The sequence below is a fragment of the Sinocyclocheilus anshuiensis genome, unplaced genomic scaffold (genome assembly GCF_001515605.1).
Source record: "Sinocyclocheilus anshuiensis isolate Anshui unplaced genomic scaffold, SAMN03320099.WGS_v1.1 scaffold197, whole genome shotgun sequence".
Taxonomy (NCBI): domain Eukaryota; kingdom Metazoa; phylum Chordata; class Actinopteri; order Cypriniformes; family Cyprinidae; genus Sinocyclocheilus; species Sinocyclocheilus anshuiensis.
The window spans coordinates 1031252-1043459 of record NW_015540856.1 but is presented as its reverse complement, the minus strand read 5'-3'; the positions used below and the strand labels follow the sequence as shown (position 1 = coordinate 1043459).

The following is a 12208-nucleotide window of genomic DNA, read 5'->3' as shown; positions in this document are numbered from 1 at the left end:
CTCACCTTTTGCTTTAATTACAGTCTTTAGTCTGTGGGCTATGTCTCTGTCTACTAACTTTGCACATCTAGACTTTGCAATATTTGCACACTCTTCTTTGCAGAACTGCTCAAGTTCAGTTCAATTTGATGGTGAGCGTTTGTGGGCTGCAGTCTTCAAGTCATTCCACAGATTTTCAGTGGGGTTTCAGTCTGGGCTCTGACAGGCCATGCAAGAACATTCAGCTTTTTCTCCTTCAATCACTGTGTGTTCAGTTCTGCCGTGTGCTTTGGGTCATTGTCATGTTGGAAGGTAAACCTTCTTCCCATTGACAACTTTCAGGCAGAGTGCAGCAGATTTTCCTCAAGAATTTGACTATATTTTGCCCTGTCCATGTTTCCTTCTATCCTGACCAGTGCTCCAGCCCCTGCTGCAGAGAAACACCCCCAGAACAGGACATCACCACCTTCATGCTTTACTGGAGGAATGCTGTTATTTGGATGATGAGCTGGATTACATCTCCGCCAGACATATCGTTTGGTGTTGCGGCCAAATAATTCAGTTTCAGTCTCATCTGCCTCAGAATCTTCAAGGTGTGTTTTGGCAAAGCTCAGTCTGACTGCATGTGGCTTTTCTTGAGGAGCGGCATTTTTCCATGCAAGCCACATCTGTGGAGAATCTGTGATATTGTTGTCACATGCACACAATGAGCACTCTTTGTCATGAATTCCTGCAGCTGCTTCAGAGTTGCGGTCCGCCTCTTGATAGTCTTTCTGACCAGTTTCCTCTGGCTCTTTCATCCAGTTTGGAGCGATGTCCTGATCCAGGGAGGGTCTGTGTTGTACCAAATACCTTCCACTTCTTAATTATAGACTTTGAATTTTTTTTATTTGTGCCGGTCCACAACTTTATCCCAGAGATCTTTTGACAGTGCCTTGCCACCCATAGTTGATTGTTTGCTTCAGTTGCACTACCAAGGACTGAAATGCTCCAGGAAAGCTCTTTTCATGCTGAGCTGATCAAAATGAGCACAGCTGATCACAGTTGAAAGTCAAATGGCTTTGTGTGCCATTGAGTCATTTTTCGGATATACAGTATATATATATATATATAAATTCTGTAATCAAGTACTCAGCTTCATGTTGTTCCAAACCCTTCGAGACTTTCGTTCATCTTCGAAACAAAAACTGATGTATTTTAATGAAATCAGTGGAAAAGCGCCTAAAATGTGCAGTTTTACTGTATTGGGGGGGTCCGGGGGGGTCCGGGGGGGTCCGAAAACCAGTCAATTTCCGGTGTGCATTAAATATCGCATGCGATTTATCGTGCAGCCCTAGTTTTAATTTAAACTTTTATTCACATCCATCAACGCACATACACACAACCAACAGAACTAGTAAACGGAAGCTCAGATATGCTTGCCCGATGCTCGAGAACCAATCAGGTTCTGTAACACGTGTTACGCAAGCACGCCTAAACTTCCACAAAAGCCAATGAGGTTTGTTTTCGCGCGTCACGTGGTAAGCTGAGCTTGTTTGAATTTAGGTACATAAACAAGTAAATAAATAGTTATTTTAAGCATATCTTTGGAAAAATGATTCATGATGCGCTTCAAATGATACAATGTTGAAATGCTTGTGGAAATACAGTTAAATAGTAGCCTATTACAATTAATATATCATGTATTCAAAAGTGAAATTAAAATATATTAGCATTGTATTGCAAAACAGACTAGTATTCTTTTACAAGTACAAACAAGTAAAACCGAACAATATATTGATTTTAAGTATGCTATTTTACTTAGGCGTAGTTGACAACAATATAAGAATGGTACAATGTAAGAATACTTTTGCTTATTTTATAGATAATGTATTTGTGAGTGAATTAATATACTTTATGAAATATATTAAAATGTTAAAAATGTTTTTTAACATATCTTCCTTTTGAAAAGCAGGCTGAAGCACGTTCATTGCATAAATATTTAAATATATATTGCAGTATGTCTACATATGGTTTATGAATAAGATACATATACTTTAAAATCACTAAAAGCTGTATCATTTTACTATGTTCTTACACAAAGTAAACATAAAATATACTTTTAAGTAAGAGTAAAATAAGTATGTTTTCTGTAAATACACTAAAATGTCACAAATGTATGCTTGTGTTTTAACATATTTATTAAAAGCGTAACTAAGCATATATTTATTACCAAAGTACTTCTAGTATACATTTTAAAAATATATTAAAATGCAATTCAATACATTTTTAACACACTTCAAGTAAGCTTGTTAGGAGTGCAATTGTACTATAAATATACTATCTGAATTTCAAGTATATTTGTAATACTTTTAAGAGTACTTCTTTTTCACCTGGGTTAACCTGAGAAACAAGCCTCAGCTGATAAGCTTCATCAATACAATGAATGTATTATTTAGTGTTGTTATAATTATTTTGGAATGGTGATGTGTTATGAATTGGAATGAACATGTGTTGGTGTTGGTCAGGTCTGATCCGGTCTCGTGTCAGAGGGGCGTCTGCGGCTTCGGCCTCCATCCTCACCTTCCTGGACAGTCACTGTGAGGTCAACACAGACTGGCTGCAACCCATGATCCAGAGAGTCAAAGAGGTGCGTCTGCTCACGTCTACACTAACACAACACATGTCATCATGAACACGCCTCTGGTTGTGCAAAACAAAACCTCTTGCTATTGGTCAGACCACATAACCACCCCATGGAACGTCACTGCGCCATTAATAACAAAGAAATTCTATCAAAATGAAAAGTGTTCCAATGCACAACAATTTATTTCTTTATTAGGTACAATATGATAGGGTATTTATCTACAATGACTCAAAACATACAGATAAATCTAAAATGACAAAATATTTACAAATTAGCAAATATCAAGCGTAGCGTTAGTTCTGGCAGGTCACGTCAGTCAAGCTCGCATCAGCTGACTCTCAGCTGATCCACGTCTACCTATAGGGAAACGACGCCTATCACAGCATCCTTATATAAGGTCCTTCGGTATTATCAGCAGCTTTCTTGTTGGCTCAATAGCTAATTACCCTCCTCCATCCCCAGCTCCTCCTCTCGTTCAGTTAGGATTCAACCTTCTGATTCCCCTTTAAATCAGACTAATTTCTGAAATGTGTGCATTAAATTATTGAACATTAATGATATCTGCAATACATTCATGTTGGTTCTGTTCTGTTTATCCTATAGGGGGCTTATCGCTGCTCTCCCTGCTCTTATCCATGCTAGGCTGCATGTATGCGCAGGGAGTTCTTGCCCAGAACAACCATATGCCAATCCAAACTGATGATAGTGGTCCTGACAGAAATATATTATAACTTTCCCAGACTGGTAGTTATTTAATAATAACTTATCTAGATCAGTGCTTCTAATGACAGAGTAAGACAACAGGAACAAAACAATGCTAAATAAAAATAAAATGACTAAAAATAAAACTAACCTTATAATCATGCATAGTTGGATAAGCAAAATAAATTTTGTTTTGGCTTTATGAACTTTTAAATACAATAAAAAAAACTTCCCATGTACAGTATACTGGTCAAAGTTTTGAAATTATTACATTTTTTTAAACGTTTTTGAAGTAGTCTCTTGTGCTCACCAAGGTTGCATTTATTTGATCAAAAATACAGTTAAACAGTAAAGTTTGAAATATTATTACCTTTTAAGAAATGTTTTTCTATGTGAATATATTGTAAAATATTTATTGATGTGATCAAAGCTGAATCATCACTCCAGTCTTCAGTGTGACATGATCCTTCAGAAATCATTCTAATATGCTGATTTGGTAATCAGTTGTTATCAATTATTATTGGTGGTCAATTATTAATAATGGTTCTTATTATTATCAGTGTTGAAAACTTTTTGCTGCATAATATTTTTGTGGAAACTATGATTTTTTATTTTTTTTTTTCAGAATTCTTTGATGAAAGTTCAAAAGAACAGCATTTATTTCAAACAGAAATCATTTGTAACATTATAAATGTCTTTATCGCCACTTTTGATCAATTTGATCTACAACAAACTTTTCAAACACTGTGCATACAGTCAAACCTTTTGGTACAAACTAACGTGTCACTTTAAGTTAGTCCAGTTAGTCAGATGCCAATATTTGCAATTTATCATTATGGATTTAGGAAATCTCCAGCTATTTTACAAACAGTCTCTTTTTTTGTGCAGAAGGAGCGTCAGAAGTGCACAGCTGTGCATGAATACTTATGAGAAACATTGATCATGTCTGGTTTAGAGCAGCGCTTGTCAACTGCTTTTGCTTCAGGACTCAGATTTTACAATGGACATTGAGTGGTGACGCAAACAGCTCTACAACTGTTTATTGTACAAAATTAAACGTAAATGTCCTAAATCTAGATTACGCAAAATTATTGACGTCTTGGAAGATCAAGCATTTCTGAATGTCATTTGAATTTTCATTCTCCCGCTGCACAAAACACTTTGTGGTCATGCTTATTCTCACTGCTTAAACCTGTATTTAATGTAGTCTAGGTCATATTTTTTTACCTTGTTAAGTTTTATTCACCGTTTTAGAGAATGATGCATGTCATGCAAACTCTCCATGTTACATCTGTCTAATTTGACAGGCTTCTATCTAGTGACAGATAAATTTGCACCAAATTATTGTAGAGTTTGATCCGATTTTTCACTTGAGATACTTGATCTGTTTGTGCGCTTTGTCTGCGCGACTACTTACGCTGCTTTAACATTGTGAGTGCGGAGAGTCAGTAGTGAGTCATAAATGGCCTGAGTCCAGTCTGGTTCTTCAGAGGGAGATTTTCCCAGAATCTGAGCGAGAGGAAGGCTGTTTGTCTTCTCACAGCTGCACCATGTAGCCTCTCTCGTCTTAAATCATCAAGAGCAATTATCATCATCAACATCATCATCTCCTCAACCACTTTTCTGCAGCATAAGAGCTTTGTTATGGAGCCAAGAGCCTAGTTTTTCTCAGTATACCTTGTTTGTGCTGCAGGCAGTGATTCAGAATGATTGCTCAAATCTGCTGATTGTTTAAGACATGAGGGTGGACTTTTTCATCAGGCACATTTTCTTCAGATGTAAATATGAAAATGTAGTTATATAAAATGTAAAATCAAGGCATTTTAGCATCATAAAGTAGTTTAGACACTTTTATAATATTAAAACAGTGTAAAACCATAATTTTTGTAATATTCTATTTGACTACAGTCTGTTTTTAAAGTCAGTGAATGCTCCTGTTTTTCCATTTTTGACTCAAAGGTCATTATTTTTTTTAACACTTTTAATACACATATCTGAATAATATGAGTGCTGTAAGAAATCTAATGATACACACTGAAAGAAGCACACACTGTCTGTTCTCCTCAACACTTTGAAAAAGAATCAGTGTCTGAAGCCTTGAGCAACAGTCGGTCAGATTTAAACAGATAAACACTGCTTGAAACATATGGAGCGTGAAAACAATTTGAATTTTGTCATTTTGAATTTTAAAATCATTTTTGTGACAAATTTTTTATGGATTTTCTATTTTTAAACAGCAGATTTTTAGGTTTTTAAAGGTGAAATTAGTTGTAAATACTGAGATTATCAAGAGAAAGAAGGAATTCTGAATTCTGAATGATGTAATATTAGAATATGAATGATTACCACTAGTTTCACTCCTAAAAGTTCAGAACACAGAAATACAAATCTATTAAATGCGCCACAAAAAAATCTATTTTTGTTAAATGTCAAAATTTAAATTTACAAAATTCTTTTATTTTTTATATTTATTTATTTTATTTTTACTGACAAGCCATGGGCTTCTTCTGAGAGGAGTGTCCTGATGTCAAACGCTGTATGAATCTGTGATTCCCTTTCATGGGAACTTCGAACCTCCTCTAGGGGTCGCTATGGGGAACGCCTCGTCGTGACCCGTGTCTGAAGCATACATTGAAAAAACACCAACTCGTTGGCTGGCGACAGCCATGACGTCACTACCGGTGCGACTATAGTATAAATAGGCGCCGGGAGCACACATCATTCTCTTCTTCGTCTTCATTGACTGTTTTGTTTGAAGCGTGCATTTCTGTGGTAAGAGCGATCTCTATTTATCTCATTATGGCGAGCACTAGCAAAGCATTTAAGGATGTGTGCATCCGTGTTGACGTTGTTTAACATCTGATGACACACACGATATCTATGCGTTGTTTTCTTTGGGCAAAGAGCACGCACGCGATGTCTCCGAGGGGGCAATCGGAGTGCACTGCGAGCGTTTTTTCCCCCTAGAGGACGCAGTGTCTCGTTCCCTACTCAGGGAACCATGGTTACATATGTAACCTGAGACGATCTGCTGTAGGTGGGGTGTGTTACAGATGGATTTCTGGGCTTCCCCACACATAGTCAAGCTGTGAGCGCAGAGTTCAGCATGTTTGTGTACAGTGCCAGCTCTAATTGAAAACACTTGTTTTCCTTATGCAGTTGCAACTTTGGCTTAACTTTGGCTTAACTTCCCCGGCACAAGTTTTTTTTTATGTGACACTTGCAGGTTTACATGCTTGTAACTAGTTTTATGTATGCACAAGTATACGCACAGCAGCAAGCAAAGTTTCAAAGTAGCAAACCTGGCAAAGAACACACTATGCTCTGCATCAGTGAATGCTGCACATTCACAGAGCCTTTACACAGAGTCAGATGATGCATTTCAAATTTTCTTAGTCTGAACTTGAGTAAAACAGAAATTTTAATAATTGGTCCCCCATCTCTAATAAAAAATAAAATTGATGTTTCGCTATTTCTATTTTCCCATCGGCTACTGTTAGAAACTTAGGTATCATTATAGACCCATCACTGACCTTGGATGACCACATTAGCAAACTCTCCAAAGCTGCTTTTTTTTCAACTACGTCGAATTGTGCAACTTCTTCCTTTCCTAGTAGAAAAGATGCGGAATCATTAGTGCATGCATTTATTACCACTCGCCTTGACTATTGTAATGCTCTTTTCTCTGGCTTACCAGCTCACTCCATCGTTCGTCTGCAGTACATTCAAAATTCTGCTGCCAGATTATTAACTTCCACAAAAAAATCTGCTCACATCACCCCTATTCTATTTAATCTTCACTGGTTGCCTGTATCTATTCGTGTGCAATACAAAATTCTTCTGCTCACCTTTAAGGCACTCAATGGTCTTGCTCCCTCCTATCTTTCCGACCTACTTTCTTCTTATATACCTTCTCGCGCACTCCGGTCTTCTAATTCTGAACTTCTTTGTGTACCTAGGTTCCGCCTATCTTCAATGGGCGGCAGGTACTTCTCTGTTACTGCACCCAAACTTCGGAATTCACTTCCCCTGGCACTCAGAACAGTCACCTCTTTCAGTATTGTTTCTTTGTAATCAATATTGGTGTACCTGGTGTACCTTGTAGAGTGTCCTTGAGCTTGGGAAAGGCGCTATATAAATTAAACATATTATTATTATTATTATTATTATTTCTGCAATGATCAACATCCTAAATCTAGCCACATTTTAAATATTTAATGTGCATTTATAACACTATACTTTGTGTTATATTACCTTGGCAATAAAACTGTAACATGTATGTCTTGTGTTTCCATTGTGTTGTCTTCTAATTTAGTTCATTTTGTCCACCTGTTGTCTTGTTAATTACCTCATTAGTTCCTTTGTTTGGTTCATGCTTATAAGTCCTCAGTTCTCCCTCAGTGTTATATTTGGCATGTTTATATTGGCATGTAATTCATTCCTGCCTCCAGTATCTTTGTTATTAATGTCTATTCCCTAGTGTTTATCTGCGTCTTCGTGAGCTTTCTTACGTGGACCATAACAAAAATACAGCTGCTGAGGGAGAGATGATAAATTAGACATCTTTCTCTCTTCTGACTGCCATGATCCTTCTCTTTTTATTTTTTTTCCTCTTTTGGAGAAAAAAATATTTTAATTTGTTTAAACAATTTAGTTTATATTATACTACTGGTTTTGGCTGATCTGTTTTGATGGTTTTAGAGTTTTAGAAGATCCAGTAGTAACATTAAATTAAACATTAAATAAAATTTTAACACATGTATGGATGTTCCCTATCAAAAGCTACTCTCAATGCTGCGTTTCAATAATGCATATGAGAACATTCTTTGTTTGACCGGTCGTGAAGAACATGTGTCAACACGTGTGTCAGCCAAGAATTGGCTTAAATAATCTCGGTGGGTGACGTCATTTGATTACGTGCACCTGCGGGGTTATAAATAGACGTGAAACGGACACACCTTCAGGTTTCTTTGTGTGCGTGTGTGCGTTTTGCGCTGTGCTGCATCGCAGTTTGTCTTTAAAAAAGAAAAAGAAAGAAAAGAGGAATTATGGCTATGTTGGGGGATTGCCCTAAGAGATGCATGCCTCCTTGTTCGAGGCTCATCTCAGAGGATGACCCACATAACTTTTGCTTTGAGTGTTTGGGCGATGAGCACGCTACCCTTGCGTTTGAGGGAGATTGCGAGCACTGTGACGTTTTGCCCATCGAAGTGCTTCACGCACGGCATGCTTTCTTCAAAGACGAGTGATCTGCCACTCCCTCATTGAGATCGTAGGGGTCGCATGTCGATCTAGCTGAGGTGCGAGAGACGGGTCTGCCCCTTTCTCTCGTGCTCTCGCCGGATCGGGAAGTCCTCACGCCCGTTTCTGAAGCACGCCCTGGCACTTCTTCAGAACGGAGGACACTTCAGAGCGGAGGACACTTCATCTCTTGTCTCTGCGGAGATGGAGATTGAGAGCGCCACCTCAGAGCGCTCCTCTCGTGAGGACAAAGCGTATGAGGAGTTACTCGAGGTGGTGACTCGGGCAGTCAACAGACTAAAGTTGGACTGGCCGCAGAAGCAGGAGACCCCCAAACGCTCTAAGCTTGATGACAGATTTCTGTCAGGTGGCCAAGGGGAGGGAACTCAGCGACAGTCTCTCCCCTTCTTTGGCGATCTCCATGACGAGTTAACTCATTCATGGAGTAAGCCCTATTCGTCCCATGTCTTTGTGCCTTCGACGTCAATTTATTCGACCATTGTGGATGCAAAGGCACGGGGCTACATGATGATGCCCCAGGTGGAAGAGACGTTTATGGACTATCTCTCCCCTGGGAGCTCATCCTCTCTGAAAAAACCAATGCTCCCACCAAGCCCTGTAGGTTGACATCCTCACTGGTGGGGAAAGCATTCCAAGCAGCGGGTAAGGCTGGTGCTGCCCTGCACACCATGGCGGGTTTGTAGGTGTACCAGGCTGACCTGCTCAAGGACTTGAGCACGAGCGTGGCCATTGTTTTCCGAATTTCGCTGGCCCATAGACCTGTCTCTCTGTGCGACTAAGCTGACGGCCTGCGCCATTGACCGTTCAATGGCACCTATGGTCTCCACAGAGAGGCACATGTGGCTGAACCTCATGGGCATCAAGGGCATCATATTAATCCTTGATGCCCCCATCTCGCCTTCTGGCCAATTTGGCGGCTCTGTCAACACAGTCGTCTCCAGCAAAATGTTAAATGTTTGGTTGCCTCCTGCCATGTTTCAGGACACCGAACATCTAATATTCCCCAGGCAAAGCGAAGTGTCAAAACTAGTGCCCCTTTCAGAGAAATTGGCAGCACGGAAACTACTGCCAAATATCTCTCCGTGGGTCGAAAGGACAGTAGAGAAAGGCTACAGGATACAGTTTGCGCGTCGTCCTCCGCGTTTCAACGGTGTGTTCTCCACTTCTGTGAAACTGGAATAAGCGCATTTGTTGACACAGGAATTGCAAGCTCTGCTGGAAAAAGGGGCTATAGAAAGTGTTCCCCTGCCAGACAGATAGTCAGGCTACTACAGCCGGTATTTTCTGGTTCCCAAAAAGGTAAGGGTTTGCATCCAATTTTAGATCTTTGTGGGTTGAACCGCTACCTCAGAACATAGAAACATAGAAATCCTGCCACAACACAGGAAGTTCCTGAGGTTCGCTTTCGGGGGCGAAGCTTACAAGTATCTGGTTCTTCCATTCAGCCTAGCCTTGTCACCCCGCACATACACAAAATGCATGGATGCAACACTGGCTCCTCTGCAACTCCAGGGCATCTGCATTTTAAATTACATAGACAACTGGCTGATTTTGGCCCAGTCTCAAGAGCTTGCGCTTTGACATCGGGATGTCGTCCTAGCTCATCTCGAATCTCTGGGGTTGAGACCCAATGCCAAGGAAAGCATTCTCTCTCCTGCCCAGAGGACAATGTATTTGGGGGTTGTATGGGATTCGATCACAATGCGGGCACAGCTGTCTCCTGCATGTGTCGAATCCATTCTAAACACCCTAAAAAATATCAAGCTTGGCCAGAATGTTACCGTCCATTACTTTGAAAGGGTTCTAGGTCTCATGGCAGCTGCATCCACGGTGATACCTTTGGGCCTCCTGGACATGAGACCGTTTCAGTTGTGGCTCAGAGCTAGGGTATTTCATCTAAGGGCCAACCCCCAGAGGCAAATAAGAGTTATGTGCCGGGGGCTTCGTACCCTTTCTATGGGGTTCAGACCCCGGTTTCTGACTTTGGGTGCCACTCTAGGTGCGTGTTGTCGTTGCAAGATGCTAACAACAGATGCTTCCCTCACAGGCTGGGGTGCGGTCTTAGATGGCCGTCCAGCCCAAGGGATCTGGAGAGGTCATCTTCTCGACTGGCACATCAATTACCTTGAAATGAAGGCTCTATTTTAAGAGGCTACCATGTGCCAGTGTGGGTGGACAACACTGCGGTAGTCTCTTACATAAATTGCCAAGGTGGACTGCAGTTGCGCCACCTGAACTGGCTAGCGCAGCAGGTTCTGCTTTGGGCACAGGACAGGTTCCTGTCCCTCAGGGCGATTTACATTCGATTTTACGAAGCAGATGCATATGAATGTGGGAGCAGATTTGCAGTCTAGACAAGCTGTGACACACGGGAAATGTAAACTCCACCCCGAAGTAGTCAGTCAAATCTGGGAAAGATTTTACGAAGCAGAGGTGGACCTCTTTGCTTCGCAGGAGAAAGCACAATGTCCCCTCTACTTCTCTCTTACTCCTCCAGCTCCCCTGGGTCTGGACGCAATGGCCCACACATGGCCCAGACTACGTCTTTACGCATTTCCCCCGATCGCTCTGCTCCCGGGAGTCCTGGGCAAGGTCTGTCAGCAAGGGTCTCGCCTCTTACTGATAGCGCCCCATTGGCCGACCTGAGTGTGGTTCTCAGATCTAATATCTCTCCTCGATGGCTCACCATGGGCGATTCCGGTCAGGAGGGATCTCCTATCTCAGGTGCAGGGGACAGTATTTCATCCCCGGCCTGAGCTCTGGAACCTTCATGTCTGGCCCCTGTGGGGGACCAACTAAGAGATGGTACATGTAGGCTTCCAGCCGATGTAGTACAGACTATTCTGAGTGCTAGGGCTCCCTCCACTAGAAGAAGTTGTGCCATTCGATGGCGTGTTTTCGAAATGTAGTTAATGACACACCATGCAGACCCAGTTCACTGCCAAGTTGTTTTAGTGCTAGAGTTCCTGCAAGAAAAACTGTCCTCAGGTACATGTCTTGGTACTCTCAGAATCTATGTGGCTGCTATTTCGGCTTGCCACGCTCTGATTGACAGGGTCTCTGTGGGAAAGCACCCTCATGTCGCCAGCTTCATTCATGGAGCTAAGTGGTTGAGTCCGCCCAAGAGAGCGACAGTCCCTTCGTGGGACTTAACTATAGTGCTCGAGGGTCTGGTTGGGACCCCTTTCGAACCACTAGAGTCAGCGCCTGTCAAGTTTCTGACTCTAAAGTTGGGGTTTCTCATGGTTATTACTTCTCTAAAGAGAATTGGGGATTTGCAGGCTCTGTCAGTCTTGCCATCCTACTTAAACTTTGCCCCTGGGCTGGTCAAAGCTATTTTGCATCCTCACCTTCCCTATCTTCTCAAAGTTCCATTCTCGACCTTAAATCCAGTCATTCTTGAAGCTTTCTGCCCTCCACCGTTTACGACACCAGAGCAGGAAAAACTTCACTTACTGTGTCCAGTATGTGCTCTTCAGATTTACGTCCACTGCACTAGCCAGTGACATAAGTCGGAGCAGCTTTTCATATGCTATGGGGGCCACAACCGGGGGGCGGCTGCCATGAGACAAACAATGTCACGTTGGATGAGGGATGCTGTAACAAAGTTCGTAGTTCGGGAAGAAGGAGGCGGGAACC

General features: G+C 41.4%; 1 protein-coding gene across 1 annotated transcript in view; it reads left to right on the top strand.

Moving 5' to 3' along the window:
* Nucleotides 1-12208, top strand: part of galnt16 (UDP-N-acetyl-alpha-D-galactosamine:polypeptide N-acetylgalactosaminyltransferase 16) — a gene marked incomplete at its 5' end in the record, with an annotated part of 54255 nt that overhangs the window by 27135 nt on the left and 14912 nt on the right. The window contains one exon of the mRNA XM_016485329.1: nt 2487-2608. Within this exon, the coding sequence (XP_016340815.1) occupies nt 2487-2608 (122 nt within the window). The remainder of the gene's footprint in view (nt 1-2486; nt 2609-12208) is intronic.